The sequence below is a fragment of the Hippichthys cyanospilos genome, chromosome 10 (assembly GCF_059441005.1).
Source record: "Hippichthys cyanospilos isolate Australia breed blue-spotted pipefish chromosome 10, RoL_Hcya_1.0, whole genome shotgun sequence".
NCBI classification, from domain to species: domain Eukaryota; kingdom Metazoa; phylum Chordata; class Actinopteri; order Syngnathiformes; family Syngnathidae; genus Hippichthys; species Hippichthys cyanospilos.
In genome coordinates, this window is record NC_142378.1 from 18,455,667 (window position 1) to 18,474,144 (window position 18,478).

The 18,478-nt window shown below is 40.5% G+C and overlaps 1 protein-coding gene across 2 annotated transcripts; it reads left to right on the forward strand.

Moving 5' to 3' along the window:
* The first annotated feature begins 2,786 nt into the window (after positions 1-2,786).
* On the forward strand, positions 2,787-17,808 carry pias4a (protein inhibitor of activated STAT, 4a). 2 transcript variants are annotated; one of them, XM_088425194.1, is made up of 11 exons: positions 2,787-2,900; positions 5,009-5,390; positions 8,388-8,472; positions 8,555-8,596; positions 8,748-8,838; positions 9,913-10,041; positions 10,127-10,232; positions 10,313-10,386; positions 12,954-13,114; positions 14,387-14,538; positions 15,818-17,808. In XM_088425194.1, the coding sequence occupies exons 1-11, from the start codon at positions 2,874-2,876 to the stop codon at positions 16,084-16,086; spliced, it is 1,518 nt and encodes a 505-aa protein (XP_088281320.1). In that variant the 5' UTR covers positions 2,787-2,873; the 3' UTR covers positions 16,087-17,808. The 2 variants fall into 2 exon arrangements, with proteins under 2 accessions (XP_088281320.1, XP_088281321.1); XM_088425195.1 differs by lacking the exon at positions 2,787-2,900 and adding an exon at positions 2,960-3,188.
* The last annotated feature ends 670 nt before the right edge of the window (positions 17,809-18,478 follow it).

Sequence of the window (18,478 nt, forward strand, 5' to 3'; positions counted from 1 at the left end):
GAGCCTATAAGGAACAGTATCAGTCACAGTCCATTCAGGCATTTTCTCGAGCCGCTTATCTTCGCAAGGGTCACAGGCTTGCTAATGCCTATCCCAACTGACTTTGGGCAAAAGGCGGGGGGGGGGGGGGGGGGGGGGGGGGCAGCCTGAGCTGGGTGCCAGCCAATTGCAGAGCACAAAGAGACGAACAACCATCCACGCACAGAATCACACCTAAGGACCTAAGTATGACACAGTCACAATCCTTGATAGTCAAAGCACATTTCTTTGCAATCGAGTGAAACGTTGTATTTACATTTGTGTCACATGAGTTTACAAAAGGTGACAAGACTGCATTGCTCCTAATGTTCATCACATGGTAGTGCCACTGGTCATTTCAGTCAAGGCACTGGCAACTTTTCTTTCAATCTTTTGGTGATAGCTGTGGCGCAGCTGTCTCAGTTGAAAATCCTTAGGAATGGTATAGTGTCTGCAACATTTTCCAGAACGCCATAAAGTAATACATCTTTGCATTCAATGAGGATGGGGCTGGTGAATTTCCTCCATCTTCACTTTCTCTGTGTCTTGTAAACCAACGCTGACTTCCCCAATGGGCTGCGTAGTGCAACACCAACAGAAGCAAACAGGAAGCGGATTTGTTTGATGATATTTTAATTTGTAATATACATTTTAGGACACTTTAATTCAGATCTGATTTGAATACTGAATCGTAGCAAATGATAAATGAATCCCAATTCTTATGTGAATGCATTTTTTGGCACGCCCCTACTGACTGGTATATATATATCCTTTCATCCTAACTAAGGCCCTAGTTTCAGCTGGAAAACATCCCGACGACTTTATAATACAACAACCACGCATCACTCTTGTGCCACGTTTCTATTAGCCTCAACCAGCCCCACACCACAGTACCCCTCCTGAGTGCACCACACCACACCTCCTTTTGTATTATTCCAAGAGGAGCCGGACAGAAGTGGTTGCGACATCAACCAAACTGCAGAAGCCTCTCCCAAAAAATAAGGTTCCGCCACAACATTTCATAGGTAGCAAGCTTTGGCCGCTCTTTTTGCAGCACCAAATAAAATATGAATTGTCGCTGCATGATGACTCATCGACTGAAAATGACATCACAGCTGCTCTGGGTTCAGGTAATGATTAATCGTGGCTCTGTCTGTGAATCTCACATGACCAAACTTGGAAAAGTGGTGAGTTGTAATTGGTTGATTTGCCTTGGTCTTTGAGCAACTGCATGTCAGTTTTAGTCGACAGAAAGTAGCAAGATGGCCATTCCCTGAGATGGATTTTTTTATCAGGAGTTTGCCAAGTTAATTTTATTTTTCATGTATTACTGTGTTTCAATGTACTGTAGTTCAACAAGTGAAGCACTTTGTGAGTCCTTTCTGTGATAAGTGTTATGCAAATACAAACCAAACTGTATGTCGTTATGATATTTTTATTACGGACACCCAAATTGTAAAATGGATCGCAGAACCCAGTTAAACCCTGGTAAATGTTGTACAGACGATTTACAGTCCAAGGTTAACTAGAGTGATGAATTAATAGGACTATGTTGCCCTCTTCTGTCTCAGATGTGGAACGTGAGCTGTACTTCAAGGCCAGGTTTAGGCTTTTTTTTTTTTTTAATTAACTTCAATACAAAGTACGAAAAGTAATAACTCTGAAAAACAAGCGAAAAAAGAGTAGAACATTTCAAGGAATAATACCGAGACAAAGGATCCATATCTGGAGAAGAACTTTAGGACCTCGCAGCGGTAGCTGCTTGGGCCCTAAAAAAAAAACAAGGTAGAGAGGACAACCCCCCCCCCCCCCCCCCCCCCGAATTATGTAAATAAATATGTCCGGAGCACAAGATTTTATGTAAATACGTTTAACTTTTCACAAATCTCTATTGTTTTAAGCCTTTTTATTTTTAGTGTCGTCTATGATGATCATTGTAAAAAATGCGTTGATATAATGTAATATTCTTCCAAGGCCAATAATGTTTGTTGGAAAATGCAAACTAGGGAAAATAAAGACAAGAATGATTGTAAATAATAAGAGCATGATTCAGGAAGCACTTTATGCTTTATCATGTCACCATCACACCTTGAAACGAAGAGCGTTACTTTATTGACGTATTCCAACGCGGAGTCGAAGCAACAAAGCAGCGTATCATGACATCATATTGCTATTTCAGCCACTGCTTGGCCGCACTTGGAGGTATCTTTGCCATATGTTAAAAAAAACTGGAGTGGATCTTAAACGGGAGTGAATAAAAACTCGAGTACTAAATGACTCACTTTTTGGAAACAAGCATGCCACTGCTTTAAATGCGAGTTTAGGCACGGCGTGCCACGAGTTGGCATTGGCGAGAGCACGTTGGATTACTGATTACGTTTTTTTGTCTTTAGATGTTGGTCGTATCCCAGACAAAGCACCGAGTCCACATTTTCACAGTCCGGACTGGATTTTTTTGCTCGGACGGGATTTCAACGCACCATGCGACCTCCTCCACTTGACATCCCGCGCTTTACTTCCACGACGGATTAAAAGTCTATATGTGGCTCGTTTTGAGTAAACCATGACATTATAAACCCGTATAATCATGAACATCGGAATATTGTCACGGGTCGCGTCACAGGTGGACACCGGGGCCTAATTTGGAAAGGAGACCTGTCTCTTAGTATTTTTGAAAAAAGTTACACTGTAACTTTAAAATCCGTCGGTTCCGCCCATTTCGAAAGGGGCGCTCTGGGCTCTTTTTTCTACCACTCGGTGATTGGTCACAAAGAACTGTCAGTCAAGTCAACTGAACGTTCCATTGGTGAAAGACAGGCAGTCGGCTGGGACTCTCGCGGTACTGCTACGTGAAGATGGCGGCCGAATTGGTGGAGGCGATGGCAAGTAGAGTCTCAATAGCTTCGCTTTAACGGGAAGCCGGGCGCGGGCGTTTTTGTTGAGCACCCGGCATGGACGCTGAGACCCCCGGCATCTTTGTGCGAAAACGACATTACAGCGCGTACTGTCACGAATGTGGCGTAATAGGGTCGTGGCGAAAGCGACTAGCCTGTGTTGCTAACGGTGCTATCTACCCACTTAAGTTAGCAAGTACTAAGGGTTAGCATCCTAGCATCACGCTGGCTCCAAAGAAGACGCCGAAAATGAATGGCCATCATAGCGCACTTGAGGTTTCTATGCTATAACACTTGCATGCCTTTCGAATCGCTTGCAACAGCTTATATTATCTCTTGTGTTACACACTTAGTTTCCCGAGCTGTGCACCTGTCAAAACGTCCGTTTGCCTTGATTGAGCAGCGAAAAAAAATCACCTTTCCCCACAGAACTAGCCGGCTAGCATGGCAGCTTCTGTGGATAATATTTAAATGAGAGCGCGCTGAACTGAAACAAACAATGATCCTATTGCGTCAAATAGAACAACCAAATGATGTATTTGTTGCTTGTTAACAGTCCCGTTTTTTCTCAATTGCTAACCAACGCTGTATTGTTAGCACCCCCGATGCTAAATGCTTAGATGTAAACACCATAAACCGATGTTATTCAATGACAAATGTATTTAGGATGTTATTCAATGACAAATGTATGATGTACGTGACGATAATAAAGCTTTTTGAGCGTCGCATGTAACGCTGTTGAGGAGGTAAGAGAAGTCTCGCACGATTATAAAGTTCAAGTCGTCAAAATTGCATTTTAGTGCATTGTTTACCCTTTTGACAAGTATCGTCACTGCCATGCACTTGGTATTTATTGTTAAAGTCCCGTATTCCAAATATTTGTGAATTTGTTTATTAAGTGATGAATACGATAAACAAAAGGCTTTTATTTCCCTCCCTTCATTGAAATGGTTTGGGATTGACTATACAGAAATTCGTTTGCACCATTGTCTCAGAAAATAGTCAAAAATGTCGACTGCTTGCATGCTAAAGAAAGTTGTTTGCAATGTTTTCATTTTCATTCAAATTCAAGTCTGTTTTCACCAAGGGCAACAGAAATCTAAAAATACTTAGTTGAGTGGCTGAAAATTTGCAAAATGTTAAATTCCTTAACCCTTGTGCAGTTTTTTGACCATTTTATGTTCTTCCACATCAGATTATTGAAGCCAAGGGATGGCACACTCCATGTTGAATGTTGATATGTTGTCACCATCTGGGTGAAATTTCAGCTCCCTAGTGTGTTCTTTCAATGCTTTCTCTTTAATCTAATATGCCTTTAATCTAAAGATCAAAGATTGGGCAAAATCTGAAGAATGTGAATAGACTATTTAAATGATCAAATTACTTTTGTTAGTGATTGGTTAATTTTAGCACAGCTTCACTGAAGTTCAAGGTTGATAAATATGAGATAAAAATGAGAAAAATTAGATCAAAATTTTACCGTCATCGGTGCATTGCTTCAAAATCTGGGGGAGGCAACATCATAAAATATTTGTTACAAGCAGCTTTTAAATGTAAGCTTTGAAGTCTCCTTTCACAATCAAAAAGGTTTTGATTGCAGTTTATGTTATGTCATTTACGTCTGCTACTAATTTAAGAATGAAAATAAACAACTCTGTCACTATCGTATTTTTGGAATCAGTTTTTATATCGATCATTCCATCAATTAATAGCAATGTCCTGTTCACAATCTTTTTGCACCCGTGTCGGAGACACACATTTTGAGTGTGTGGATACTGAGTCCCGATCCAATACTCCGTCCCTCCCGATTACCAACAGTCAAGGAATATTTTAATTATTTTTGCATTATTAAGCAATACTGATACAAAATGTGAACATGATTTTCTAGAGTTATTTTTGTCCACTTGAGGTCGCAATCCTCACATTTACAAAGTAACACCTGTGACACCTGTGTGTGGCTTTAGCCAAGGCCTGAACTAGTTCGTTACTTGGACATCAGGAAATGCAGTCTCATCAAATTTGAGTACTATCATAAGGAATTATTGATTTCATCAGTCATGTCATCTGTCTTCCTTGTGTTATTGTTTTCAATCCAGAACATGGTCAAAAGTTTCCGGGTCTCTGACCTGCAAACACTGCTGGCCTCCATGGGCCGCAGCAAAAGCGGCTTAAAGCAGGACCTGGTGGGTCGGGCCCTGAGACTGGTTCAGACGGAATACAGTCCTGAGCTGCTGAAGAACGTGCGGCAGCTCTACGAGTCACGCTTCCCCAGAACATCCAGCTGGCTGGCGGCGAGGCGCCCAGAGGGCATGCCCCTTTCCTACTCATCCCTCAGCTCAGCACCGTCGGCCACATCTCAGGGCGTTGAATACCTCAACGGCATCTCCAAACCAATGCCCACCCCGACTCCAGAAGTCAAACTGGTACAGCTGCCTTTCTATCAGACTTTGGAAACACTGTTGCCACCTACAGAGCTCAGTGAGTATACACTTAAGTACCCATTAAATCCAGACCAGATCCCCCCAAATTTTTTTAGAGCAGTTGAAAATTAGCTAGAATTTTACTTTTTGCACTATGGGGATCTTAATGGGGTTTTTGAATAAAGCCATAATATGTATGTAAAATCAAAAAGGGTCAGTGAGACAAAAACATGTGGAACTTTTACTTAAAGAAAAAAAAAATGAAATAGGCTGTTCGTCAGCTGATCAAAAGTTTAAAGAAATAAGAAAAAAAAAACTGTCAAACCAGAACGAAAGGATTTCTCAGTAGGACTCAGTAATTAGTAGCCCCACCGTTCTTAATAATCACTTTAGAAATTTGTTTGGCTATGCCTGATGCGAGTGATGCTAGCCAGGAGGCTAGTAGGAACATTGCTCCAAGTGTGGTGACGATGGCCTCATAATCAACTATGGAACTGATGGCCAGTTGGCTAAACTTCCCTTGCTATCCATCCCCAAATGTTTTCTATGGAATTTGCATCAGGGGAACATGCAGGACGGTTTGAAAAAGTAATGTTACTCACCCTGAGAAGTGCATTATGAGCTGCAGCCTTGTCCTGTTGAAAAACCCAGTTGTTAATGCATAGACAAGGGCCCCCAGTCATAACCAGACGGCGTTCGATGACCCAGCAGCACCTGAAGCTCCAGTGTTCCACTGAGTGAAAAAGTACCCTCAAACATGGTGGAACTTCATCCACTGTGCCAGTTAGAAAATATCTCAAGTAGGATCTCCCTTGTCATGCAAGTAACATTGGAAGCCATCTTGATCTCACCTGAACTGTTTTCTGTCTAGTACAGTGGAGGAGGGGTTAGCATGATCCTGGTGCTTTTTTATTTGGTGCTTTTTCATTCAGGGGAACACTGCCACTTGTAGTGGTGAGTTACATGCAGATATTGCAGCAGGTACTTTACTAGGCATTGTGATATACAGTGGGCCCCCGTGTTACGAACTTAATCCGTTCAGCGGCTACGCGAATTGCTCGTATGACGGGCAATCCAAACCTATGTTAATTAGTGAATGCTTGCAACGCGTGCAAAAGCCTTAGGTAAAAACATCACGACTTTATACACATATTAAAAATTAGTAGCAATCTACTGTACAGTTCAATTAAATAACATAAATATACCAAGGAAAAATGACATTTACCTTTGGGGCGACATGACTTGAGCTGGTTGGAGGCGGAGGGGAGCAGAGACGAACCGCAGAATTTATTTATTTATTTTCTTAAACGAGAACCTATCACAGGCGATTTCCTTTTCCTTAATCCATAATAGAAGAAGCCTCTCCATTTTGTTGTCGACCGAGGTCCGTCCCCTGGCAAGGAAAGTCTTGCCCTTAGAAGATTGCCGAGCGGTTATGGCTATACTCACGAGCAAGGTTAACTATGCGTGCGCCTTCTTCGTGTTTGTTTTATCTCCTGCTTTGTTTCTATTCTCATCATCCTCTTACTTCTTCCTTTACCGCCACTAGCAATTTTAGAAGCCATGTCTAACAGATAAAGTTTGCAAAGTCTTCACAACATTCCTTCCTTCCGTTTTTCAGTCTTTCTCTCCTTCCTTCTATCCTTACCAGCTGTGCCATCAAGCTAGATGAAGGCGTTCGGCCAAAGCATATCGGCATTTTTGTGATTGACGTGACGCCGGCCAGTAGCATATCCGCATCTCCGTGAGTGAGACCGGGACTGTGACCTTAATCGACCAATAGCATATCGGCATCTCTGTGACTGACACCGTGACTGAGACAGTGACTGTGACATAATAAGAGCAATAGCATATCGGTGTGACCGTGACATTCGTGAACAGGTGATTTCGTTGATGTAGCAAAGCGAAAAAAATAGTATGGACACATTGACCGACATATTGGGTTGTTCGTAAGAAGAAAGGTTTGTGCGTAAGAGGGGGACAAAAAACGCCGCGGTCCACGCTCGTAAGTTGAAAAGTTCGTAAAAGAGGGAGATCGTAACCCGGGGGCCAACTGTATGTATGTATGTGTGTGTGTGTGTGTATATATATATATATAATAGTCCAGTTTCCGATGTAAATTGTGTATTTTTTTTTGCCAAGCTAATTAAAAGTACAAAAATGTGGATCCTTAACCTTTCAAGTGAGTCATCATTCAAATGTATTAGCTGAGGAGGAGGAAAGCAAACCGCAGCACTGTGTGCCTTGAGGCGAGTGTAAGCAGGGGCATTATCCAGCACCAGTAGACACGTCAGAGGAATTGGGTTCTCTAGCAGCTAATGTTTCTTCATGGCTGAACCAAAAAACTCCATTCTTTGAAAAGCTGCCTCTTTACCTCTGTGTTCAGATTCCTCTCGAATTTTTTTTCCGCAGCGGGGGCAGGTGTTAGGAGAGATTGACGTGGTGATCGCTACTCCAAACAAGCGGGGGGATTTACTCATTCTACAATAGGCTAGCGTCATGCATTGAGCATGTGCAAGTTTATTTCTATACTGAGCAAGATAGTTATAGCAGAGCTCTACAGTAACTATTGCACTCGTAGCAGTGGCTTTACCAAACTTTTTGCCGCACCGCACAGGATTTTGTTGCACGCCTTCTCGAGGAGGTACAGCATGACCATATTTTTCTCTTAAAAATCAATTTGGAGTCAATCTACTTACTTGCCACTAATTGCATCAAAATTATCTAGTAGCTAGAACAAACATTGTTATAACTTCTAATTTCTTTATTCTAACTTGTAACTTCCAATCTCTCAGTTAGAGGTTTGATTTTATTTATTTTTTTTCCTCCAGTGTTATGCCATCTGCCAATGGGTCAAGCGGGTAGTTCTGATTGTTAAGCTGTCATTCACTAATTTTTTTCTTCGAACTTCCAATTTCTAAGTGAGGTAGAGGTTTGATTTATTTTATTTTTTTTCCAGTGTTATGCCATCTGCCAATGGGTCAAGCGGGTAGTTCTGATTGTCAAGCTGTCATGAATAATTGTTGTTGTTTCCGCTGTTAATGTGTTTTGACAGTTGCCCAGAATAATGAGAAATTGCAAGACAGTCAGTGCATATTTGAGTTAACACCAAGTCAAGCAGACCAAATCAGAAACTCAAGGTAGGAATGTGGACTATCCCCAACTTCCTTTTTTGTTTTTTTGTGTGTATGTGTGGTATAATTTCTGGTCTCATAATTGCAGTGAAATTCGCCCAGGAATTCGATCAATCCAAGTGGTTCTCAGGTAAGAATGCGCTGCAATTGACTCTTATCACTATGGTTCCCAATTCAAAATGAAGTCAGAATGTGCTCAACATCATTGTCCTCATGAAAATCATTTTTCTCTTGTAGATTTTGCTTTGTTTTATGAAGAGAACCTTTTTTTTGTGTTGCAGAATATGTTACACAGACTCCATTGGGGATCAGGAGGATCAGTATCCTCCCAACATTGCTGTCAAAGTCAACCAGTCCTACTGTCATGTCCCGGTGAGTTTTAGTTTAGTACTACAAAAACACATGGCTTTGTTTAAACTAACAATAGTCAAATACTCTCTAATAAACTGAGTTAAAGGGGATTTTTTGTTGCAGTATGACTAGTCTTTAATAACGCACTGTTTCAATTATTTATAGGCCATCTCCGAAATGTATTCCATTATAAACCTTGGGTAGTATTTTGTCCAATCCTTTGATCTGCAGGCATTTCACAATAAAGGGATACAATTTGAAGACTACACTAGGGAGCTGAAATTTGACCTAGATGATGACAAAGTTCAACATGGCACAACCACTTACATTATTCCTCGGACTATAAGTCGCAACTTTTTTTCTCATGATTTGAGCCCTGCGGCTTGTCCAGTATTACCTACCTGCAGGGTATAACATATGTATCTCTTCAAGGTGTCAATTTGTGGAACAACTATGAACTAAAACTGAAAAGATGTGAATCAATGGTTGAATTCGGAGTTTTAAAAATGTAGTATTAAAAATATATTTTTTTAAATGTATAATTTGAATAAGATCTTGGATAAAAGTTTGACATATAAAGTATGTATGATTTTATATGTGAATTATGTGCAGTGTGTTTATATGTTCATTAAAATAATCAATTAAAAAAAGGGAGACAGAAGAACACACTAAAGATTTTGAATTTCAGTGTACTGCCAGTGTTATGTTGAAAATATCCATCCATCCATTTTCTATAAATATAATAATGCTAAACATGCAGACATGTCCTGTAAACAGACAATTAAAAAAAACGCATTTGCCAGCTTTCTGCACGAATATCTGATGTTACGACCTGCGGTTTGTCGTCCAGTGCAGCTTGTCCTTCCCTTTCTTTCTTGCAATTTTTGCTGGTGTGGCTTACTTAATCGTGCGGCTTTTGGCTCAAAAAATACGATAATCACACTATCAGGAATGTACCGTCTATCTGCCAAAACAGTGTGAGAATGATGTGGAAGACCCCAAAATTGTCACAAAAGTGCACAAGGGTTAAGCGCCCAAAATGGAAACCGGGCAGTTCTTTGCAGAAAGCTTCATTGTTCCTCATTTGCTCTTCAGGGCTACTACCCTTCAAACAAGCCTGGCGTGGAACCTCGTCGTCCTTGTCGCCCTGTCAACATTACTCCTTGGTTGCATCTTTCCACTGTCACCAACAGAGTCACAGTCACCTGGGGAAACTTTGGCAAGGTAAACGTGGATGGACGCCACCCTCGCAAGAACTATTCTCCTGATAATTGCTGTGTCAGTGTGACTTTTAATTGTGTGCTTTCAGCGTTACTCTGTGGCAGTGTATTTAGTGAGGGTGTTCACTGCATCAGACCTCTTCAACCAGCTCAAACTCTGCTCTGTTGAGAGTGCAGAGCGCTGTCGTGAGCGCAGTGGGTGTTTTTTTTCCTTCATCCATTTAAGAGCTTTTGCCCAAATTGTCATAATGCTTTTTCTTGTTTTTGATTTGTAGTTCAAGACAAGCTACGTTTTGACCCAGAGAGTGAGATTGCCACTACAGGCCTCAGGGTTTCTCTCATTTGTCCAGTGAGTATTTGATATTTTACTTTGAAGGGATCTGTATTCTCTTTTGTTGGTAAAAAGAGTTGAGTTTCTAATGGAAATTTGTCAAAAAGTTTGAACCTGAAATTCATTTTTGATTTAGTGTATTGAATCAAACTGAATTGAATCATTACACTATGAAATATATTAACATATGTATCAAATCAGCCTTTACTGGAGTAATATATCTTTAGAAGTAAATAGCACATTTAAAATACAGACAAGTTCATCTGTTTTATGAAATATATAAAAAAAAAAAAACTCCTAGAACCACAGAAATTTAAAGAGAATGTTTTTAATCCGATTAGTGAACTGAAAACATTTGATAAAATTGGCGGATTACGAGGTTAAAAATAATAATTGGTGAACAACTCTAAATTAAAAAATTGAGCAGGTATCGTGTAGTTAGTGGCTGATCTCTGCAGCATAAAGCCTTGATTGGAACGCTCCTATTTAAAATCAATTTCTACGAGAGATCAACCGATATGGGTTTTTCAGGACCGATACCAATTATTAGTCGTAGAGGAGGCCGATAACCGTATTTGGATCTGATATTCATTTGTGTGTAAAAATTGGCTTAAAAAATTGAATGCAAACACTGAACTTCATTGAAATGCCTACAAGCATGTTTATTGAACCACTCAAAAAAGAAGTTGAATTAAGTAAATAACTCCCTGAAAATTTTCCATAGAAAATACAGTAAAAATTAAATATAACTACAATCACTTGTCTTTGAAGTTTAATTAAAGTCAGGGTGATGAATCCTGAGGTGGGACCATAGGTTGGATGTGGTTTTATTTTTTGTTACTGTTGCTCCCATGCTGATTTCACCCTGGCATGTTTTGCACACAGCCTTCCCTGGTGTTGTTGACCAAATGAAATACTGTCAGACTGCACTTTTAGATTTAGTTCCATCCATCTGTAACAAGCGCGGCCGTCTGGAAACATAAATGCGTGATCGGCAAAACAGCGAAAATATACCTTAATATCGATACTCATGTTTGAAATACAATAAAATGAAACCTATGGCATTCATTCCTGATAATTCATCAAGGATGGCATCAGATAGACCATGCTGTTTGATGAGTGCAGCAGTCTGCCTCTCTTGCCCGTGATTAAACCCGGAAGTGGAAATGTGTCATCTGCAAAACCGAAGGTACAGTGGACCCCCCACATATCTGACTTGACTATCGATGACGGCATTATTCCAGGCGTAGGATATTTTAGTTCCTTGAGAGTTGTACCCACTCTGTTTTCAACATCTCCCGCTAACAGCACACCTGAATCAAATAATCCACTCCCACTGACCGTGGAAGCCCGATAACGATCCTGATCATTTTAATCAGGTGATGTCAGGGAGACATCAATAAAAGGGACTATAAGGCTCTTCAGGAACTGAGGTTTCCTCGTCCAAGTGATGCAACACGCACACATCGCCTTGAGAAGCTAAAGCCAGTCAGCAGTACTGCACTTGTTTTCTTTAAAGACATGAACATTTCTAAATGTTTAATTTATACAAACATTTTTAACCCCCACTTCTAAAATGCCTTCCAAAAATGTGCTATCTTTAGGCTCAAAACAAAGTAAGTTTTTTTTTTTTCTCTTTTTTTTTTCCTCAAGTATCAATGAGTAATGACAAGTCAAATAATACACAATCGGTTAACAATGAGCCAGAAAGTAAAGAAGCAAAAACGAAACACTACAGAAGCTCAAGAACAGGGACAAAACACACATGTTGAAACTAAACAAACACTCAAAGCAAAAAGTGGACTTTTCTACCAAAATGGACTGTTATATCAGTGGTTGCGATATGAAGATGATGACGGATGCTACATGTAAGTTAATTCTATCGTATTAAATTTAACTGTGCCATTTGTTTATATCATTTGGTGGTTTTTGCTCACGTCATTATAAATGCAGTTGGAAGATTTATTTTGTCCTTTTTAATGCACAACTTTTGGCAATCCAAACATTTCTTTCCGGACCAATAGTTTTTTTTAGTCTTGCAAGTCCAGTTTTCTGAGGTAAAATGAGCATTGGTGTCGGAACAGGGCCAGATCAGATTTTGGAACTTGCTAATAAGTATGGACAATCAGCCCCAAAAACAGGATTTGAGTAAGAATTTGAATCAAATCAGATATGCCTTCATTTTGAATGCGGCCATTGTTTTCAGTCTATTTACTTTTTCAACAGTTGTCTTCAGTGTAATGCATTTAGAAGCAATTCTAGGAATTGACAGGCATTTCAATTAAAAGTCCCAGCCATTCTTATACACAAAGGAGAACCGATTAGTTGTGGCACTGTTTGAAAGCACAGAATTTAGTTGACTCAATGTCTGAGTATAGGTTTCTTTAGTTCGGTCATGCGACAATGTAAGCTTTTTCAACTTAGTGACCTTGCTGCTATAGTTTGCAAATGGTCCAAGCCCATTTCCCTCCTAAAAGCAATGCTTGCATACAAGCCATTACCAAGTTATTTATTCCTAATTTTTCCCCTTTTGCCTGCCCTATGAATAATGGTCTTAACACTTCCGTGCTTCTTTGTCTCTTCAGCTGGTGAAGATGCGCATCGGTGTTCCCTGTCGAGTTCTAACCTGCGCCCATCTACAGTGTTTCGACGCAGTCTTCTTTCTGCAGATGAATGAGAAGAAGCCCACATGGACCTGCCCCGTGTGTGACAAGCCAGCGCCTTTTGAGCTGCTCACTATTGATGGGTAAGCATGTGCCCATTTGAAACACTCTTTATACTTCCCTATACTGTTTGGTAAAAACAACCTATTTTTTTGACTACTGTTATCCAGAGGGCTATTTTTAAGCATGAGCAACATTTTTAATAAGCATTTTTTTTTTACCTTTTGGAATTTTGTAGGATTTAGGCTAGTCTTTTTTTTCGGAGTGGAGTTCTTTAATTTGAAGATTCCTCGACACAAATCTTAACAGTAGTCTGGTGATCTGTAAAACAGTATGCAGTGACAAGTGAAAGACAAGATTCTTAAGGCCATGGAAGGTATGAGCTACAAGAAGGGAGTAAAATACAAAACAATAATATACATCTTTATTGTTGAACTCACCTATCTGTCAAGGGCCTCTCATTCTAGCCTCAGAGTTCTCATTTATGTTTAGTGAAAGGGTCTTTGTTCAAACAAAACCAGGTGGTCAACTATACGTGTGACGATAATTCTCTAGAATTTCTACAAACAACAAAATGTTATCCTGGGTGAATACTTATTTTTGCATTACATAATATGAAAGTGATAACACACTGGTTTCCTCTAGAAAGAGTGAGATTTAAAGAAATCTGTCGCCATAAATTTTGGTCTAAGATTGACGTCATAACCACAGGAGCCATGTTGTCGACTGAAACTGCACATTTTGGTCTGCTTGGTTTGTTAAAAATTTGATCAGAAGGAACAAGTTATGGTGCTGTGTTGCCATTGTTGCTCCAATTGTTAGTGTTATTTTTAAGTTGCAAGCTTTGAAGCCTTGTTTATATACTGCTTGTTTGAAAAAAGTGCAGTAAATAGACATGTTTGACCAAACATGATGAATAATTGTGATTTCAGTTTTGACCAAAATAATCGTGATTATTATTTTGGACATAATCGTGCAGCCCTACCCACTATAAATGCTTCATAATCCTCACCCTAATTCTATTTTAAATGGGGAATGACAAAGATGTGTCCCATTTTAACATTCTTAGTTATGACACAACCGTAAGAAGAAGAAGAAAAAAAATCATCCCTCACATTCTTGACTGAACACATCTTGTTGAGGCTGCCACTTTTGGAAAAACTGTCACCAAAAATAGTAGTCAATGATCCCATGTCTTGTACCATAATCTCGCATGGGGACAGTTTAAGCTGATTTTTGAGTTGTAAACAGGGGCATATTTATCCTCAAACATTAGGTTAAATGTCCACCTTAATAATAGAAACTTGTTTGACTTGAAGTTATCTGTGTCACTTATGACAGTGAGTGTGTTCTAGGTTGTTGTCTGAGATCCTGAAAGAGACGAGTGAGGAAATTGAGGAGATCGAATACCTGACAGATGGTTCCTGGCGACCAATCAGTGAAGACAAGGAGAAGGAAAAGGAAAGAGAACGCAGCAACACGCCAGAGTACTCGATGGTCGATATGTGTACGTGAAAAACACTCGTTCTTATTCCCACATTGCACAGATTTTCCTCAAATGCACTGGAGGAGAAACATGGTCGGTTTTCGTACAAACACATGCTGATGCGAAGCTTGGGCTGGAGGGTTACCCCATCATTCGTCAGAGCCTTGGACTCATAAGATGACAGTAGCCAGACCAATGTCAATTTAATTGAGGTGGTTTTAAAATTGGACCAATTTACCGATTTTAGATGCAGTACAAGTGCTGTCTTTTTTTTTTTTTACCCGGCTTATAAGATTTTTATGTTTACCTGCTAGCAAAAAGATGAGAGCACTGCGTGGTGCAGATCATTTCATATTCACACACACACGTATACAGAGTGGGCCTCCGGTTTACGAGCTAATCTGTTTCATGGTTAGGATCATAACACGAATTCGCCATTATGGCGGGCAATCCATACCTATGTTAAATAACTGTGTAAAATCCCAGGTAAAAACATGAAAATTGAATATACTTATTAAAAACTGGTATCAACATGTTATAGTAAGTGCTACATATACATAATATGCATTTATACTTTTAAATAACATAATGAAAACATATAAAGGATTTCATTACCTTTGAGTGACGTGACGAGCTTGTTATGGCCATATTCCCTTTTGAGGGTAGCCTAGGCTAGGCCACCTTAGCCTTCTTGGTATTTCTTGGATTATTTCCCGCTTCGTTTAGCATGCGGCCATTTTGACTGTGACGCCGACCAATAGCAGACCAGCATTTTAGTGACGTAAGCAGTGACGCGTGTATAGACGTATGAGTGCGGACACATCCAACATGGCGGTCACGCATGCACACTGACCGCCATGTTGGATGGGAGCGTGCTCGAACGTCTATACGCGCGTCACCTCTTACGTCACTACATAGCTGGTCTGCTATTGGTCAGTGTCACGACCAAGGTGCAAGGTGAAAGAAATGGCGTAAAGAGGGGACAAAAAAAACACTGCGGTCCACATCGAAAGGTGAAAAAAACCTAAGGCAGGGACATCGTAGACCAGGGGTCCACTGTTACACACACACACACACACACACACACACATATATCTATTTATGTATATATTTATACAAACCCAAGAGGTTGGGGCATTTTTACCAGGTGTACAATAACAATAAAGGCATTCTATTTTATTCTCTTCTTTTGTGATGAAAAACAAGATTTCTGAATCTTGTGCATTCTGGGAAATTGGGAGGCATGATATCGCTGATTTTGAACCAGCCATTTTCTCAGTATTCCATGTCCCGATTCCAGGTGTTCCGGAGGCAAATGGCCACTCGCCAGCCAACAGCAGCACCAGCCAGTCTGGCAAATCTGGAGGGGCTGTGACGGCAGCCGTTGTCGGCGGAGGGCCGGCCGCACCACCAGGGGGTGTGGTGGTGGATCTGACTCTAGACTCGTCTTCTGAGGAGGAAGGAGGTGGGGGTGGTGGCGACAGTGAGGACACTGAGGACAGCACGGACAGTCCCAACCCCAAAAGGGGCCGATATAACTACGACAAGGACTTGGTCACTGCATACTGACCCATGCAGCTACTCTTCAAACACACCCCTCTCCCCGTTCTCCTCTCATGGACGTGACAAATGGTGAGGGCTGAAAATAATGGTGAATGGAGTAATTCACTAGACACGGCGACACCCCCCCCCCCCTCTCATTTTTCGCTCAGTCATCAAAAAAACAAAAAAATCACGGCCTTTTAGCAGTTCCACACAGAGATAATAAACTCTCGGCCTAGAGTCAGTAGAATTCCCCTTTGTACTCGACTCAACCACTGGATACCCCTTTTCTTGATGGACGTCATCTTCTTTGCTGTCTGACCAAGAACAAAAAGCGCTTCACGCCACATTGCATATGGTTTTCGGCACATTTGAGCTATTTGTGCAACTCAGTTAAAGATGGAAAAAGACAAATGGCAAAAGAATAATCTGAACGTGATGCAAACCTCTCCCATGGCTTTTGTGTTTTTTTTGTTTTTTTTTTAAGAATTGATCAATTTTAATTTTCAAAGTAGAGGTGATGATTTCCTTTATCTTATTTTGCCCCTTTTTAAGTTAAAAAATAACTACCTCAGTCATTACACTCTGCCGGCTGATCAGAACAAGCAATTGACAGTCATACTGACGTCCATTTTACACTGGAGATTTTTTTTCCCAACTCCCCTAATGTATTTTTAATTTCTTCATGCTATGCAGTTCATTTTGAGTGAGATCGGGGCTGTCTGGTTTCTACTTAACAAAAATGGCTGTAGTATGGCAGTCCTTGGCTACGCAGTTAGAGGGGAAGCTGCTCTGCTCTGCTCTGCTTTGCTTCCCATTTATGCGGAAGTATCTAAATTGTTCACAAATATTCTCTCGCCCTTTCTCTGCATTTGTCTGTTTGAATCACTCAATTATTCAATCTCATGTGTGGTTTGGACGCTGACCTTTTACTTCATAGGACCTTTGCTTCTTTTTTTTTTGCAGTGGGTTTAAAATGTTAAGACATTCAACGTGTCAGGAAATAAAAACAAGCATTGTTAGTCTACCCACAACCCTCAAGCCTACTTTGGATGGGACTTAATAATTTGGGACTCAGCCGTTTGCACGCTTGTGTTTATGCCTTTAAAGCCATTGTGTAGTGCATAACCATCCACAGCACAAGGACCATCAGATTGCGAACGTCTGTCTTGATGACTTTGATACGGGAATTGCATTAATGCTTGGCGGCTTGGAATTTGGCTATACTTTTGATTTAAATCTGGTCTTCCAACCTGTTTTCCCACCCTCATAATCTGTCCAGGTTATTCTTAGAAGTTGTCCATTTGCAAGTTTGCTTCTATGGAACTGAGCCAGATGGGGGTTTTCGTTGATGTTTTTGGTGGGGACTGGTGCAAGGCCCTGAGAGTCTGGTTGTGACTACAGTATGTTGTGGCATCGCTTACGGTAAATGCATACGGTAGCATGGACAGATGCTTACAATCCATGATGTAAATGTTTTTGTTTTGTTTTTTTATATGTTCATATTAAAAGTCAATAAAATTTAAATGATATTTTATTAAGCCTTGAATTGCTTCCAGTTGTTCCGACAGGCAAAACCAGAAAGAAAAGCGTACTAGGATATCTAATGGAAACGATGTCCTAAGGACTAAAAGGGTGTGTGGTTCAATTCCAGATGCTCAGCCTTGAGGATGCGATTGTACAATTGAACAATGAATTCTAACAGCTGTTATTGATGTATGGAATTAAAGTCAAGTTCTTTAAAACGTGTCTATGTTGTTGCTTTTCCTTTGTGCGCCAGACATTTTTGGATGTGTAAATGTCGTGGTGATTTACCTGTATGTTTTACGTCAAAAAACATACACTTTGAAATGTTTGTTCATCAGATCAAAATTGCAAGAGGTTTCCGTGTATTTAGAGTCGTAGAACGTTCGTACTGTAAAAGTGGGCAGAGTGATTTGAGATAAAATTGTGAGAACGGGGGTGGCTCAGTGAAGCAGTGATTGGCACATCTGCCTCATAGTTGAGGGACCTGAGGTTAGTTCCAGCTGGCTCAGACCTTCCTGTGTGTAGTTTGCATGTTCTCCCAGAACCCATGCGGGTTCTCTCCGGGCACTCCAGTTTACTCCCACACTCCAAAAACATGCATGGCAGGTGTACAGAACACATACCTTAATTGTCCTTAGGTATGTGTTAGGGGCAAAAGCAACTGATCACGTTGCCTTGGGGTGGTGCTGTGGCTTATATAAGCGGCAGGTTCACGAGTAGGGCGAGCGAGGATTGACCCGGAAGGGCAAAAGGTTTTGACCGCAGGTATGGTAGAAATTCAAATACAGTCGGAAATGTGTTTGGACAGTATTCACTGATGATTTATGTTTTTCTATTCGCAGATACCGATGACATTCATTTCTGGTGCTAATAAATCCATTCCCACAAAAGT

Bases quoted from the DNA above. Each gene is read 5' to 3' on its own strand.
- pias4a (XM_088425194.1), top strand. From the start codon at position 2,874: ATGGCGGCCGAATTGGTGGAGGCGATG. The intron at 8,473-8,554 runs GTAGGAATGTGG...TCATAATTGCAG, and splicing joins GACCAAATCAGAAACTCAAG to TGAAATTCGCCCAGGAATTC. The intron at 8,839-9,912 runs GTGAGTTTTAGT...TTTGCTCTTCAG, and splicing joins AGTCCTACTGTCATGTCCCG to GGCTACTACCCTTCAAACAA.